General features: G+C 40.5%; 1 protein-coding gene across 1 annotated transcript; it reads left to right on the forward strand.

Annotated features, from left to right (window-relative positions):
- The first annotated feature begins 6,640 nt into the window (after nucleotides 1–6,640).
- LOC146856912 (indolethylamine N-methyltransferase-like) lies at nucleotides 6,641–17,429 on the forward strand. The gene is made up of 3 exons (XM_085647380.1): nucleotides 6,641–7,076; nucleotides 10,787–10,994; nucleotides 16,931–17,429. Exons 1-3 carry the CDS (start codon nucleotides 6,923–6,925, stop codon nucleotides 17,370–17,372), a joined length of 804 nt encoding a protein of 267 aa, XP_085503506.1. The 5' UTR covers nucleotides 6,641–6,922; the 3' UTR covers nucleotides 17,373–17,429.
- The last annotated feature ends 479 nt before the right edge of the window (nucleotides 17,430–17,908 follow it).

Here is a 17,908-nt window from a genome sequence, read left to right on the forward strand (position 1 = left end):
CTAATAAACTGTGAGAATATCGGTGCTGGTGCTAGTTTATTCGGCATAATTAGCAAACGAACAAAACCATGCGAGTCAAGTTCAAAATAGGAAAATGAAAAACAAAGTGAATAAAGTGATTAGAGTGAAGCACAGTGCAAGGAAAAGTTGCCCAATAGCCCATAGGGAAACATTAGTGAATATCGAGAGTTGTTAAAGCCGAAGGTAACGGACAGTGCAAGCTTACCGAGTTCGGTTGTTGTGCGTGGCTTTCTCAGCCAAGGCTACTTAAGTGACACATGAAACGTGCCTATTTAAACTGGCTGGGATGTTTTTTTAAAGTGATAGTGGCTCGCGGTGCTAAAGAGCTAAGATGGTGAGCAAGAAGTAAAAGTGAGCAATAAACATAGAAAGAGTCACGGGAAGCAGATTAAACGTGTTAAGCAAAAAATGAGAAAAATAAATAAAAACGAACAGTAGGCTAGAGTGGCTCTATGCTGCGCGTTAACAAATACTGAGTCCTGATCTATAACAAAGTCAAAGATGCCAAAAAGCATGTAAACATCAACAACGTATTAAGATTAAATAAACACTGTAGTGCGATATGAGAAAACAAATGCAAATAAGAATCTGCAATCCTAATAAAACTTATCGCTCTCAAGCCATCAAAGAATACCAATTAGCTATATGCTTTACAGAATACAGTTAAATTCTATTCGATAGTTCATCCCCAGGGGTTGTAGAGATTGTAGTTTTTTGGTCCAAAAGAATTTAGATCGGGCTAATGCTTTTGAGGGATCTATGTCTTTGGTGGGCTTTTGTGCCTTCAAAATTGTGAAACGCAGTTGTGCTATATTGTGTCTCGCTTCCTTCCAATGTATTGCTACTGTTGATCTTTCATTGTTGGTACAAATATTACTTTTGTGTTCTCCTATGCGTATTTTCACTTTTCTTTTTGTCCTGCCCACATACATTTTGTCACAAGGACATTTCAAAGCATAAATCACATTAGAGGTATCGCAAGTGCTGGAGTGTCGCAATTTAATTTTGTTGCCTTTGGTGGGATGGGTGAAATAATCTCCTACCATCACATTATTACAATGTACAAAGTTCATACATTTTTGCATGCCTTTAAATGTTTTGTTAGGGCCTCTGGAGCCTTTTGTCAACAGTTCTTTAAGATTCTTTGATCGTTGCATCGCAAAGATTGGACGTTGCGGAAATAGGGAATTGAGATCCGGTTCAGTTGGTATGATGTCCCAGTGTTTCATTATAATAGATTTAATCATGGAAGCTTGCGTGGAATGCTTCAATACACACACTAATGGATTGGATTGTTGTTTATTTGCGCATCTTAGTAAACTAGTGTGATCTATTAATGAAAGTCTTTGTTTCGTCTCCTCTAAAATATATTCTGGATAACCTCTCTTTTGAAATCTGTCCATGAATTTGTGAATGATGTCAACTGTATCTTGTGGATCAGAAGTGATTCTTTTTAATCGAATGAATTGGGAGTAAGGTAAATGATTTTTTAATGTGGGTTGATGAAAGCTATCAAAGTGAAGAGAATTGTTTCTATCAGTTGACTTGATGAACACATTAGTTTTGATGGTACCTTGGTCAATTTGAAAGAGTACATCTAGGAAGTTGATGCTGGATTTATCAATTTGATGAGTGAATTTAATACGATTGTGTATGTGATTGAGGTCCAAAATGTTTCTTTCCAGATCAGTAGGGTTGCCTCTCAAAATTATTAAAATGTCATCAATATAGCGCTTAAACAAAATCAAGTGCTGAACCCATGCTTGGTTGCTCAAGATGTGATTATGTTCAAGTTTGGCCATAAAAATATTGGCGTACGAAGGTGCCCTGGAAAGCCCATAGTTGTTCCATTATTTTGGGCGTAAAACACACCCTGCCACTCAAAATAACTGTGAAATAGTGCGAACTGTAATAATTCCAAAAGAAACACCTTTTCAGCTTTAATGTTGTTGTGTTTTAATAGAGCCCATTCAATGGCATCTAATCCGTCAGCATGTGGAATGGAAGTATAAAGAGAAGTAACGTCCACAGTGCATAAATACCACTCGTCGATGTTATTGAGGTCAAGTTCTTGTAGAAGATTCAAGAGAGTTGTGGTGTCTTTAATAGAAGATTCTTGTTGTTGTACAATAGGTTGCAAAAAATAATCAAGATACTTGCCTATGGGTTCAGACAGTGAGCCGCATGCTGAAACTATTGGGCGAAAGGGTGGTTTTTCCAGATTTTTATGGATAGATTTCAAAAGAGAGGTTATCCAGAATATATTTTCGAGGAGACGAAACAAAGACTTGCATTAATAGATGGCACCAGTTTACTAAGACGCACAAATAAACAACAATCCAATCCATTAGTGTGTGTATTGAAGCATTCCACGCAAGCTTCCATGATTAAATCTATTATAATGAAACACTGGGACATCATACAAACTGAACCGGATCTCAATTCCCTATTTCTGCAACGTCCACTCTTTGCGATGCAACGATCAAAGAATCTTAAAGAACTGTTGAAAAAAGGATCCAGAGGCCCTAACAAAACATTTAAAGGCATGAAAAAATTTATGAACTGTGTACATTGTAATGATGTGATGGTAGGAGATTATTTCACCCATCCCACCAAATGCAACAAAATTAAATTGCGACACTCCAGCACTTGCGATACCTCTAATGTGATTTATGCTTTGAAATGTCCTTGTGATAAAATTTATGTGGGCAGGACAGAAAGAAAAGTGAAAATACGCATAGGAGAACACAAAAGTAATATTCGTACCAACAATGAAAGATCAACAGTAGCGTTACATTGGAAGGAAGCGAGACACAATATAGCACAACTACGTTTCACAATTTTGGAGGCACAAAAGCCCACCAAAGACATTGTTCCCTCAAAAGCATTAGCCGATCTGAATTCTTTTGGACCAAAAAACTACAATCTCTACAACCCCTGGGGATGAACTATCGAATAGAATTTAACTGTATTCTGTAAAGCATATAGCTAATTGGTTTTCTTTGATGGCTTGAGAGCAATTTGTTTTATTAGGATTGCGGATTCCTATTTGCATTTGTTTTCTCATATCGCACTACAGTGTTTATTTAATCTTAATACGTTGATGATGTTTACATGCTTTTTGGCATTTTGACTTTGTAATAGATCAGTACTCAGTATTTGTTAACACTCAGCATAGAGCCTTTCTAGCCTACTGTTCGTTTTTATTTATTTTTCTCATTTTTTGCTTAACACGTTTAATCTGCTTCCCTTGACTCTTTCAATGTTTATTGCGAACTTTTACTTCGTGCTCACCATCTTTGCTTTTTAGCACCGCGAGCCACTATCACTTTAAAAAAAACATCCCAGCTCGCACTGTCCTTTACCTTCAGCTTTAACAACTCTCAATATTCACTAATGTTTCCCTATGGACTATTGGCAACTTTTCCTTGCACTGTGCTTCACTCTAATCACTTAATTTGCTTTGTTGCGCATTTTCTCACTTTGAACTTGACTCGCATGGTTTCGGTTGTTTGCTAATTATGCCAAATAAACTAGAACTAGCACCAATATTCTAACCATTTATTAGTTAGCGTTTTCGATTTAACTACTCAGACTTTATTTACTCTTAACAGCAATAACACTTTCACCACCCTGACTATTAGCGCATAACGCATGTGGTGTTTGGCTGGAACTTTTTCTTTTTCTTTTAAATTCAACCGCGAGCATTCCCGTAATCACTACATTCGCTTTTCTCTCCTTCAAACCAAGTTGCGCGTTCTCTGTCAATCAACTCACAAGCAGTTTAACAACAATCTTCTATCAACGTATCCACTGGCCACGAGCATGCATTTCCCGTTTTGTTTTATACAACACGTCTCTGTTTCTCGTTTTGTTGAACCTGAGCACCTTTTTAGTGTTCCACATTTCATAATAATAGTTTGTTTGTAGTTACAGTAAGGACTGTATTGGCATATAAGACCCCTGATGAAGGGTCTTGATTGGACCTGAAATGCATTGGGTTTGCAAATATTGATGATATAATTGGATTGCCAAGAATGATTTTCGCTATAATTGGATTGCCAAGAATGTTTTTCGCATGGAGTTTAATGCACCCTATTTGGGAATAAAATTATTGAAGTTATTGAACATTCGCCTCAAGAGTGATTTATAGAGGTTTACTAGAGTAATTGGAAGATAGCAATACAATTGCTTATGCAACAGTGCTCATGCTAGCAGAAGGAATCATTCGTCATGCACTTGCGTATAGATGTTACCCTAGTGACGCCCTTGGACAGGCGCCATGATGTTTGAAGCACATAATTAAAAAAGTATTATTCAATTACATTTAATAAATGTTTTATAAATTAAGAGTGCACGTTGGCATCAAATTGGTATTTCTACATGGTCAAACAACAAGCAGGAGGCATGGAAATCAAAGGACTCATAAAGTTGTCTATGGATACTGACTATACAAAAAAAGCCCCTGGCCACATGGCATGGGGAACAAAGGTAAATGGTGGCCCATGGCGAACACACACACACTGGCCAGACTTAGGAGGCATGGTAACACACATAAAAAAGCATTAGATCAGCAATGCCAAAAAATGAAAATTAAGTGGGCTAAAACTTTTTACAACAATACACATTCTCCAAAGGGATCAAATATGATTAACCCTCCAATACACCATTTGCAGAAAAAATGTGAATTACCCCTCAAAAAAACACATTTTGTAATTTAATTAAATTCCATCCACGGCCTAAATGATATTTCACTTCAATAGACACCGTAGAAACTGTTGGTTCACTCGCCCATGGCTAGTGCTGTGCCTACGAGCTGGAAGGCTGATTGGCAGACTAGGCGACATACTGAATTAAAAGAATATTGCACATTTATTTAAAAAACATGGAGAAAATGTACTAAACTGTGCAATATTTTTTTTTACAAAACAAGAACATTTAAATTAAAAAAATAACTAGGCCCCTTATGAAACAGCATGCCACCCACCACAATAAATTTTACAAATTGAATAAAAGTACAAATAAATCCTGGTGCATGCCTCCAATCAAACAAACAGAACCCTTGTACAACAGTTTTTTAACTTACATGTGAAATCTCAAATACAAAGTCCTTAAAACCAATGATATATATGCAGCAGACAAGGAGAGTGAGCCTTCCAGTTTCAAGTCCCAATACAAATTGACCAAGAGATGGACAAAGCACTGGGAGGAGCCTGCTGGATTTGTTTTACTGCAGGAACGAATCTCTTCCTGCACAAAACCAATTGTCCCAGTAATAAAGGCACCCGTGCACTATTATCCAAGGGTGCCTGTGGAGGCGCTAGGCTGCACACAGTGCAGTGCATATGTAAATATGGAGAATTTCTGCTTTGTCCCTTTGATGCATTGTTCCATTGCTGTGCCACATTGCATGGCACAGGTGTAATCGTGCGCCCTAATACCTTAGCTCTAGGAGTAATCTTCAGGTGTAAAAAAAATGTAAACACTGTTGGAAGAAGATAGCTAAGAAAGCTGACACTGAAGATCAGTGTAAAGAAAAAGCAAAGAAACCTTCTTCACAAAAAAGAGGTAACAAGGTAAATTAACTCAAACAATGCAGAAATAGGAATAATGTAACATATTTCTCATGCAAATATTAACACGGCATTCGCCCATTAGGCACCGCAGCTCTTTTTGTGCCAGATTTGGACAAATTCCACCTCAAACAGGTCATGAGTCAGAGGTGCTTGCCTTCTTCTTCTTCCTGTCGCTTGAATATTTTTCTCAAGAACTCCCAGGACATTGAGGATGTGGGAACATGCCAGTCAAAGCGAGCTTCTATTATTGCATTCCTTCCTTCTCAGTATACCCTGCAGACCTTGGGATAGAAATGATAGGATGTGGCTCACTAGAGATGGTCTACTCTCATAAATAAATAAATAAATAAATAAATAAATAAATAAATAAATACATACATACATACATACATACATACATACATACATACATGCATACATATATAGCCAACCCTGTCTCTCGTCCATACTCCGGAGGTCATCGGAGAATACTTCAGTCTGTTTGAGTACTCGAAAAGGAAGCCACAACATTTTTTAAAGACCTTATCTATATCAAAAGAAATGCTCAAATTTTCCATATAACTAAATAAATTACTTTTCTTCAAATATCTACATTCTTTCATTTTTCGCCCCTCTCTGTTTCTTGTCTTAGCCTTGCCACAGCCTGCCCGCCTTGTTTTAGTTTCTCTAATATACCGTGCATATACTTGTGAAATGCATTCGCTTTGTAGCTCGTTGACCTGAAACTTCAACTGCAATTATTTATATTGTTGAATTTCTTTACCTTTCTATTGCATTATTTACTCCATATTTAAGTTCTTGAGAATATTTTTTCTAAAGCACACCAAGTAGTGTTATTATTAAAAAAAAGTGTTAAATAAAATGAGTAAAAATGTAATGATTTTAGGTATTAATGTAACAGGGCTCTTTTGTTCCACTCGAGAAAGTTGAACAAACAAACCGTCCTGAACATTTTGAATCTCTGCAATTTTACGGGTCATTTGAGTCTTCCTTGTCCAGGGTGGGACTTGGAACACAAACTAGCCCTGCCCCCCTTCTCTCGTGGGGGGGGGGGGCGCTAGTGAGAAGCATTGATGCTGCTTTTGTTACAGGGGACCGATTTTGCAGCACTGCTGCATAACCGGCCCCCAGTAACAAAAAAACGGCCCCACCACTCAAAAACCGGCCCCCACCCTTTCAGCCCACCGGGATAATGCTCCGTGCCCACTACGGACAGTCCGGCCCTGCCCTTGTCTGGGCAGGGCTATGGGTGCTTGCTGAACATATAAAGCACAGCAAGTACAACTTTGTATTTCATCATTTCAGCTGTAACCTGGAAGTGAAAGATGGCTTCAGACTTTACCGGGAAACAAATATATCAGCAGGATTTCGACCCCAGAGACTATCTGGACACATACTATGGGGCTAAAAATGGAGTCTTCATTAAGGACGGTTTCATGGAATTTGCCCTGAGAAAACTCCACAATGCATTCACAAAAGGTATATCATTTATTTGTGAGGGTATCTTCCAAAAAGTAATTCAAGGGTCTGACTGGATGGCAAATTAGACAAAAAACGGTCTCGTTTAGCCACCGCTCTATGAAATCTCCCAAGCAGAAATATTTTTTTTGCCTTGGATTGCATACGTTTGCTTCCGATTGAAACTTGACTAAAAAGAAACAGAGAAAATGTGAATTTTTACATTTTACATTTTGTGTAGGCATCTGCCACCAGGTACGTGTATGTTCCAAACCTGAGTGAACGAGTATTTTCACTCAGGTCCTTATTGTGAGTCTTGTGCCAAACGGGTATAAGTTACATCTGTTTTAACACTAGCATGTATGTGTAAATGACATTGAAAGTATTGATTTGAACCAGCGATTGCAATGTTTGTTACTAGGGGTCATTTCAGAGCATCGTCCTGCTCTTTACTCATTTCTTTCTACTCATTGTGATAGGTCTTACCTGATCTAGAATTGGATGTTAAGGGAAAGAAATGCAGAGAGACAGTTTTTACGAGAGACCACAATTAGGGGCTCATTATAATGGCGGTCTGACCGCCAACAACCCTTCAGTCCGACCGCCGCCTTTCAATGGTTGACGTTGGACCACAGCAGTCACACTACAGACCGCTGTCTACGCCAAGATCTGAGATTCCGACGGGGCGGCAGTCGGAGACACTTCCTTGAATGGCTGCGTTGCCAGGCCAGGCACCGCCATCTGGATTTGGATATCCGACAGCCTGCTCATTGTGGGAACACTTCCATGAAAGGCTGTCGGAAAGGGATATTGGGGGATCAAAACAGGGTCCCTTTCCATTGTGGGCCACTGCAAAGACACCTTGAGGGTACATATAGTGGCCCCACTCACAGTAGCGGCTCGTGGAGGGAGTGCTGCGGGGCGGTGGGGTGGGGTGGGGTAGGGAGAGGCAGGGTGGGGAGTAGTAAACTCCGGCTCACGGCCAACCGGAGTAATGTAAATAAATAAATAAAAGGAATTTCGTTGCGCGCGCTGCATCGCCATTTGGCTTTACAGCATGCGCAATGAAATTCGTTTTATTTAATTATTTATTTCCTTAACTCCGGCTCGCGGCCGACCGGAGTAAAGTGAATAAATAAATAAAACGAATTTCGTTGCGCGCGCTGCATCGCCATTTGGCTTTACAGCATGCGCAATGAAATTCGTTTTATTTATTTATTTATTTTACTCCGGTCGGCAGTGAGCCGGAGTTTACTACCCCCCACACTGCCCCTCCCCCGCCCTACCACCCGCAGCACTCCCTCCACAAGCCACTATTGCCCACTCACCTTAATGCACCATGTGCCATGCACAATATGGTACGTGGCACACGGCACATGGGCGAGCAAGAGGTGCTGCAGCCCTTTTCCTTGGCTGCCGCTCTAGTCGTCATGATACGGAGCAGTTCCCGACCTCCAGCACAGCGGTCACATCGAAATGGGGTGGTCGGACCGCCACCTGCTTGTCTGTCGGTCTCCTGACCGCTGCAAAAGCGTGTGGTGGTCTGACCGACCACCAACAAAATCAGGACCTTGGTCACAAATGACAATGAAAGCATGAACACTGATTCACCAACATGAAATGGACAGCAGAAGTGAAATCATGCAAACTTTGACCTCCCATGACACCTCCTATATTTGCAGCTGAGGGCGTTTCAAAAGTGTGGGAAATTGCTGAAGGTAATTTTATTTTTTTCCGCCTACTTCTGCCTTTATTGCCTCAGGCACTAGAAGAACCGACGGGCAAGCAAGGAATACCAGCTGCTTCACTAGCCATCCCTAACCCAGGACTGACCTAATTGATGCCGATGGATAAAAGATGAGTTTATTTCATGAACACATTCAGAAAAGTGTAAGGGTGTATTCAAGATATCCATAAATATGATGGAATCTGCGCACAAGGGTATCCCACTCTGCTATACCTTCTCCACCTGAAAGAACACTGAAGATTTTTGTTGACAATAGGATCATGTGAAGCCAGCTGCTATCGACATCTACCACAATCGGACCCTCACCCTTTCATTCAGTTTGAAAAAATGATCAGAAAGCACACAGAAGGACCATCACAATATAAAAGGTCTATTCCTTCTTACTTTGCAATCACACATTGAGAAGAACAGCCCTCGGGTTGAAGCAGATGGTTCAGTCGCAGGACACATTGAGGCAAACTGCCATAGGTTTGTAGTGTCAAATCTGATCAGTGTTTCACACACTCTCCGCTGACGGGTTCAGGAACTAAAGAGAAAACAATTGTCAAAACTGCCCAAAACAACGTAAAAATGAAAAAAAACGGCAGTAATGGACAAGAAGTTGAAAAAGAGTCAGGACCCTGAAAGACATTGGTAGATTCCTAAAAATGTTGGAACAACATATGTGTACCATTCTGCTTTTCCTCTAGTTTTGTTGCCACTATTTAAAAACTGTAGCTTGTGTGCGGGTTTGGTTGTTCCTCTCAGTTGTGCAGCTGCAAATTTGGGAATCTACATCACTCTGTTTTTAAAATTTCCACTGGAAAACTTAGGACGTTGTTCTTAGGTAATGCAATTGAATTTGTATTGTTTTATTATCTACAATAAGTAATAATCTCATAATTTAGAAAGTGAAAAATTAACAAAATAGATGATATTCTTTTTGCAATCTTTTTTATTATTTAATTTGTCCATTAAATCCATCAGCAACTTTAAATAAAACTACACACTAACATTAAAGCAAAGTAGGACCTACAGTAAATACAGTATCACAGATCATACAAATAGTGACTTCAGGTTGGAACTTCAAAAACACCACATACTTTCCACACCCAATCTTCCCTACAACTCTCCTCACAACTCAATTAAGGCTACACTGACATAGACCAAAGACAAGAAACACACAAGACACACACCAATAAATGATGGCTTTTTCAATTTGCCACAGCGCCTTCGATCATTCAAAAAACATTGGACGGAGCGAATGGCTCCATTTTCTAAAAGGTCTTGAAATAGTTTTAGACTAAAATGATGACTTAATTCACTTATGACTATGTGCAATGTCCAAAAATTGTAATTAAGCAGTTGGAAATTCTGTATATTGTACGGGAAAATGAGCTAGTCCGAGCTCCTGTATATAACCTATTTGAATTTTCCACTTTCTACTATGGATCACATGAGGAATAATTTGATAGAGACGTGAAACTAGGCCATGCTTTCAGACTTTATGGACTCATGATGATCCAGAAAAACTGATGCTTTTATAGAAGAACCCAGCAGTACATTTTCAAGGCAGTTATCTTCAAAGGAGAAACCGGTGACATTGGGGGAACTTTAGAACTTTATGGTGTAGTGTGAAGTACCCCGACTTCGCCTGAGATGTACCTTCAGCTTTCCAGTACCATTTCCCGAAATCAGATATCCGGTCCTATACAGGCTCTTTTTTGCTGTCCCTTTCCCCACTTTTTTACTAAGCTTTTCTAGCTAAGATGTTTGAATTGCTGGGAAAGGTTTAAAAAAAACTGAAAAGCAGGAAGGTGCAAACTTTCCAAATTCGTACAGGATTTGGGACGAACACTTTTAAATTCTCAAGCGCACTCAGTTTTTATATTTGATCTGGATAGTTTAGCAATCTCAATTGAATGAGCTGAATTTAGGTCTTGGACACAAGTTGTCCTCATGTTTCTTACAAGTAGGTTGATCATATTTTTCTCTCTGTTTACAGGTGGAGTGAAGGGAGACACCCTGATAGACATTGGCCCTGGGCCTGCCATCTACCAGGAGCTGTCAGCCTGTGAGGCATTCAAAGAGATCATCGCAGCTGATTTCACAGACCGAAACCGCGAGTACCTGGAGCGATGGCTGAGGAACGAGCCAGGCATGTTTGACTGGACCCCGGCTGTGAAGTTTGTGTGTGATCTTGAAGGACACAGGTAGACCACATATCTATCACCATTCAATCTAAGTGCCAGGAAACCTGATATGTGGCATGAACTCTACAAATGTCTAAAGTAACATGTATTCTAATGCACACATTCACTCTACAGGACATCAAGCCATTGTAATAGATGGAATTCTGTGTGGGAATACCGGCCAGTAATGGTAATTCCCATCATTGGGAATATTCAAATGGAATTCACCCAACTCGTAATCTGGGCCCCAGTGTTTGCAAGTTCACATTACTTGTACTGCTATCACATTTCTCTAATTGCTGACTGATCCCTCAGAGCTACACATGTTGCCTGCTTGATCTTTAGACAGTAGAAAAGCAAATTCAAAATTGCATTCTCCATACACATATTTTGAATAAGAGAATAGACTGGGCCTCATTTCTGCAGTGGTGGCTGGTGACTTTTCAAAGTGGTGAGACGTAAATGTTGGGGACAAGTTTGACTTAGTGATCGAGCATAGTCATTAATGGTGATGGGCATTAGGGAGATTTGGGAGTGTTCTCCCTCGCAAAACAATGGAAAAAATCGGAGGAACTCTCACCCCACACAGCTAGAATTGACACATTTGCGTCTCTGCTCGGGTCTACACTGCCATGCCTAAAATTCTCATCTTGATTGGCCCTTCAGATATTCATGGTTCCCAAACTTTTGACTCCTGAGGACCCCCATTGAGTCACCACTGGAAGCCGGGGACCCCCAAGCAATTTGTAGGATTTACATTTCAACATTAAAACAGTAATTAAAAAAAAATTAACGCACATGTGCAAACAAAACAAATACTCAAATTACTAATGATTTTAGGTGCATATTTACAAGCCCCTATCACCATGGGAACATCACTTTTTGAGACGTTCCCGTGGCGATAGGGGCTTCGCCTTATTTACAAGGCAGTGTTAAGCCACTTAACGTGGCTTAACGCTGCCTTGTAAATAAGACCCCCTTTCACTCAATGCTTAGCGTGAAAGGGGTGGGCAGTGGGTGTTGCAGTGGGCGTTTCCCCTGCAACACCCATTGATTTTGACGCGGCCCCCTATTTACAAGGGCAGCGTAAATGGGAGGCAGCGCCAAAATTAAGACCAGGGAAAACCTGGTCTTAACTTGGCGAAACAAGGAGAAATGCTTAATTTCTCCTCGTTTTTGCAAAACGCCTTGGATTGTTTATGTTCAGGAAGGTGACCCTTCCTGCACATCAACAATCTTTAAAAACAAAAAAATGACATTTTGTAAGTTCCATATGTGCTGCATTAAGCAGCACACATAGAAGTGAAAAAACTACATTTCAAGATTTCTTATGTGCGGGAATGGGGACCTTCCTGTACATAAACAATCTTCCCCGGTTAAGTGTAGCGCCAGCGCAGGGGAAACGCAGGGCTGCACCATATTCTTGCAAATATGGTGCAGCCCTGCGTTTCTGAAGAGGCGGAGTGTGTTGTTAAGCGAAGGAGGCTAACAACACTCTCTGCCACTTCTGTTGTATTTTATATTGAAAGAATTTGCAAGAAAACAAAAAACGTTAATGGGAAGGTTGGTGCTGAATCTCCGTGACTAACCTTTCAATGGTTGGTTTTATTTCGCAGTGCGAGGCTCCTGCTAGGGCCAGACTGGAAATCCAGCCCTGGCAAATGATTTCATACCAGTCCCCATACGGTGCACACCAAGTGCAGTGAGTGAGCCTGACCACTACAAAGGGGGCTTTGGGAGACTCTCCCCCCAAAACATTTAGGAAACAATGGTGCAGTCTACAACACATGTATCATTATATATTGAATTGTATTAGCTTTTAATGAATAGTAAATGAAGTCCTGACTATGCACTAGAATACAACAATCTTTGTTGGGGTTCTTCAATGATTCCCCCCACTATCACCCTCCAGCAGTGCTTCTCATCTCCCCATAGCCCCTCTGTCACCTGCATTTCATTTTTTATAGCATCTCTCATACCATTGTAAGATGTCAGAGCACTTTACATCACACACATATAGAGACAGTGAATCATACGTGTAAATCAGTGTATAGAAAATGTTACACAAGGCAAAGGGGACTACAAGGTGTAGAATTCACATGTCATTCATACTGGTAGGCATTTTTAAAGAGAGCTTGGTCTGGAGAAGCACAAACTCAGGATTCAGAACATAACACAGTAGTTAGCATTGACTTTAACAATAAAAATGTATTTCCACTCCAATATACCTTTTTAGCAGCATCAGGGTAATGAAAGACTGGGAAAAAACAAAAGTCACTAACTTGTACCTTGCAGTTTGCAAGCAGCTGTTTGATAACAGTTTATAGGTCACTGTGCTAGATTACAATTGTCACTTATGAACTGCACAGTAACAAAAGAATCTCTCTGACAAAAGCAGTAACCTACTGACCTATGCATATAAAATACTGTTTTTTAAAATGCATGGTACACGTTCTTTGCAGTAGGCATATTAACCCTCTGTGCTACATTAGATAAGTCAAAGCTGCCACTGGACTACACTCTCATCTCTCTCCAGCAGGGACATTAATCACTGGTGTTATCTTGACACTTTTATTGTTCTTTGAAAACTGCTAATTAAACAAGATACTTTGCAGTGCTTTCAAAACTACTGCCTGCTGACCCCCTAGGAATGTGTAAGGGACCCCTGGGGGTCTGCGGACCTCAGTTTGGGAAACCATCACTCACAAAACGCCCCTATAGTGCATGGTCTGGACGAACACCCTAGAAGGCCATAAGGCATGTAATTTCAGTTCGGCATTGGGCATTCAACCCTACAATACCCTTCCTGTGTGCACTCTCTTGTCTGCACTCAATCATCACTATTGGAATGTCCGTCTGGTGTGTGACCTCCCAGGAACCCCTGGACCATCTCCTTTTGGAAATGGAAAGCCGTCTGGTACCTCCTCTCTGGTCTGCACTCAACCATCACCCACAGTAGGCCCCTTTTTGTGCACTCATAGGTCACCACTTGACCAGCTCTCAATAAATGTCCCTCTGGTGTTCTCCAGTCCACAGCCCAGCTCAGAAGCTCAGATAGAAAAGGGCTCTATTTAAAGAGAACCCCGAATTCGGCAAATGCAGAAATGTATAATCTCGTTTCTCTTTTTGAGGATGCTGTGAGGGCGTGTCTTTAACTATCCAAGCAGATCAGGCATTTTATTGTTGAATCTACATTTGTTTTGAAGCCTAGGTTTTTTACCATTAACTATGCACATTTGAGTAAAACTTAGGAGTAATGGTCATAAATAATAAAACAGTCCATTTTCATAAAGAACGTTATCACTTGCAGGGAATCCCAGATAGTGTTATTAATAAACCCATTGTTGTGAAATAGCGGCAGCTTCACCACTATTAGAAATTCATAAACTTGTAACGTTTCAAGCGCCTGGTAGAGGCCTTGCATTAGAAGTTTATCATTGCAAGTCCGGGTCATGATTCTTGTAAAACTATTTTTTACAACTACTATGCCTTTACCATGATTGCCTTTACCCCATTAATGTATCTCTTTTACAGGTAAGTATAAACCTATATATATATATATCCACCAATCGGAAAGCCTTCAGTAATCCCTCAGCTGGCACTTTCCGGCTGAGTGATTACAATGGCAGATTCACAAAACTTTTCTGTGCCGGGCTTTCTGACACAGAAAGGCTTTGGGAATCTGTCTTTGGGGGCCCCCAGTAGGACCCCATGGGTGCAAGGATGCCAAATGGCAGCCTAGGGGGCACCTATTGTGACCCCCTGTTGATCCCTGCATCCAGTGGCAGGCACCTTGAGGTGCCTGGCCAGGGGTGCAGGGATGGATCCAACGACAGGAGGTCGTTTGGTTCCAGTTTCCAACCAATGTCGGACGGACTCCGGTCTGTCAGACATCGGAATCGGTCTCTTAGTCTTTCTGAAATTATTTTGAACCCCACAAATTTAGTAAGGTTTTCCAAAGAGGTGGAAATAGCATTAAAATGGGTTTCATGAGAGTAAGGCAGACCATAACCATACATTTAGAAGAATAGTTCTAAAGTTCTCTTGAATTATGTGTGAATTAATTTTTTTTGTTACACTTCACTCGTAGGATAAGTTGAGTGAAGTACACAAACTTTACTGCTTTACATAGTGCCAAGGTTGTGAACTTTGATCAACTTGTCTGTGGAATTTAACTTTTGCAACACTCTTTCAATTTCTGCTCTTCCCATACAATTCCATGCTCAAATACTCATTGGTAACCAGGTTGCGCATTGTGGATAGCACTGTCCCACTCTGCGTGGTGGTGCACTCTTAAATGCAGACTGGGACAGTGCCCCCTGTCCCAACAAATGTGCTGTTCCCAGCGAAGACATGAATGCATGCCTGAACTGGGAAGAGTGCATTTATGAAAGGCGGACAGTCCATTTGAAGCTGCCAATCTCCTTTTCACTGTGCAGGTTGAAAAGCCGTTTGCATATGAAAGGGCAGGAGAAGGGGCAGAGATCCCCCTGTAGGCAGGTGCAGTGAGAGATTACTACTGCTTCCACAGGGGATGTCTGGGGCCCATCGGATCACTCTTCCCCCATTACAAGCAGTGTCCTGGTGGGGGGGAGGGTCACTAACTAGAGCCACCTCAAAGTGGTACATGAATTATTTCTTTTCAGTATGCCAAAACTAAGTATCCAGTGACTCAGATACTCCAGATAACTGACCAATTCACTGCAAGTGTAATTCATCCAAAGGTTTTCAGCAAAGGGCCCATAAAACATGTTAATTCAAATTGATATGAAGGACTTCCTCCTTGCGCTACTGTGCATAGCACTGTGGGGAGTAAAGGGAAGCGAGGAAAGGGAAGGAGAGAGAGAATTCCAGATAATTATCGGGTACAGGGCCGTAGGTAGTCATTGTGGTGGCTACCATGATTGTCTTCTGCCCGGTGGCTCTTCACGCCCTTAAAGCAGATCAGGAACTTCGCCATGGAGACATATATCTTGGCTGTAGCCTAGCCCAAATGCATAGGAATAGTGGTATACTAATTAGACAATGACCCTATATAACACTTTCATAACAGTTCTCCATACTGGTTCTAAGCATAATAATTAACAATATTCTCAGTTTCTCCACACCCTTTTGTTTCATTTTCATCAACATCAACAGACCTCGTACTACCTTCCATCTTATTAGCCTGAATTGCAAAATGTTAATGTATTCTTGTGTGCACTTTCACCAGAAAACAACAGTTTTTTGGGCAAGTGCAAAATAAGGCTGATTCTTAAAGACTGATTTGTGAAACTAGGAATTATCTGTCTGTGCAACTTACAACGGCACCAAACAGTGAGTGGAAAATGGTACAGTATTATGATCACTCCGTTTGCGTAAGCAAATAAATAGAGAACAAAAAATTGAAAGGCAATAGTAATGCAGGTAATAGAAATACCAATTAATTTCACACAGATCCCTGATTCACAAGACCGGTACAACTCAATTGTTGCTAAGTTAGTTGATGCCAAACTGCCAAGTCTAAAAAATGTAGCAGGCGACTGCCTTTGGATTGTCTAAACTGTCTTTTCTAAGGGAACTGGTGCTTTGTAAAAAGTGCTTTAATTGGTCCGAAAGCCTTCGTATAGACCTTAAAGATATTGCTTGAGAGCAAAATTTGCCATTTGTGACTCAGCTTGTGAAGCTTAAATATCAACTTTTACGGACAATTTTCTCCACATTTTGTGCATGGTCTTCAAGTATATTTTTGTACATAGCAAAATCCACATTTCTGGGCAGAGGCAACAATTTGCTGCTTTTTAATCCTGGACCTTGGTTGCAGGAAGCAGTATGATCAGATTAGTTGCTATGTGTGGTCCATATTTGTAATCTTCTCAATTTAAACCGTGCTCGCTAAATCAGTATTTGATTGCCACTTTTCTCTTGCGTTTGAGATTTTTATTGGTAACATCTAATTTATTCAACTTTTGTTTTAGTGAGAACATTGCGGGGAAGCAAGCGAAATTGAGAAAAACTATCAAGCGGATCGTAAAATGTGATGTCACGAAAAGTAACCCCATTGAACCCCTGGTGCTGCCGAAGGTGGACTGTGTGACGTCACTTGGCTGCCTGGAGTGTGCCTGTAAGGACCACAGTACTTACCAGAATGTTCTGAAGAACATTTCATCTTTGCTGAAGGTTGGAGGTCACCTCATCATCACCAACATCCTCGGGAGTACCTCCTTCCTCTCTGGCACCAAGCGCTTCTCCCTTTTGAACTTGGATGAAGAGTTCCTCAGGAAGGCAGTCACAGAAGCAGGCTTTGTTATTGAGGACCTCGAGGTCCTACACCGAGATTATGATAAAGCGATGTTTGACATTTGTGATCATTCTTCTAGCATTTTCTTTGTCGCCCGCAAAGTCAAAGAAGTTCAGTAAGTTTGAATCTTTGCAATGAAGAGTCAAAATGCAAAATTAAAGGCTGTAAACAATCAACAGTGTGTAAAGTCTTTTAAAGAAGATTTTAATTAAATGTATGTTTTTTTTACCGGCTAACAGAAATAGAGAAGTTAGGACATTGAAAATACTAGAGAAGAAAATACTAAAACAGTGAGACAGTTGGGGTAAGAATCAATAATAAATTAGTCTCTTGAGTCGTATGTCACTGTGAAACTCCTTGAACAGCTGTTTATGTTTACGTCTCTCTTATATTTATTGGTGTAATTGAGCCACATATATGGGAAATGCAAAGAAGGAAATAATACTAACAATCAAATCAAATCAAAATAATAAAGGAGGGGAAGGTTATATAGTTCTACTTCAACTTTATTACAACTGTTTTTTTAAAGCCCGTAAAACTTCAGGAAACCCAAACATCCACAACAGCATTAATGAGTACACAAAAGTAAAGACAATTGCTATAACTTGGTTAAAACGTAGGTAGGATAAGACAGGCCTATCTTTTTATGTGCAGA

This window comes from Triturus cristatus, chromosome 3_2 (assembly GCF_964204655.1).
Source record: "Triturus cristatus chromosome 3_2, aTriCri1.1, whole genome shotgun sequence".
Taxonomy (NCBI): domain Eukaryota; kingdom Metazoa; phylum Chordata; class Amphibia; order Caudata; family Salamandridae; genus Triturus; species Triturus cristatus.

Bases quoted from the DNA above. Each gene is read 5' to 3' on its own strand.
- LOC146856912 (XM_085647380.1), top strand. From the start codon at position 6,923: ATGGCTTCAGACTTTACCGGGAAACAAATATATCAGCAGGATTTCGAC. The intron at 7,077-10,786 runs GTATATCATTTA...CTCTGTTTACAG, and splicing joins CCACAATGCATTCACAAAAG to GTGGAGTGAAGGGAGACACC. The intron at 10,995-16,930 runs GTAGACCACATA...CTTTTGTTTTAG, and splicing joins TGTGATCTTGAAGGACACAG to TGAGAACATTGCGGGGAAGC.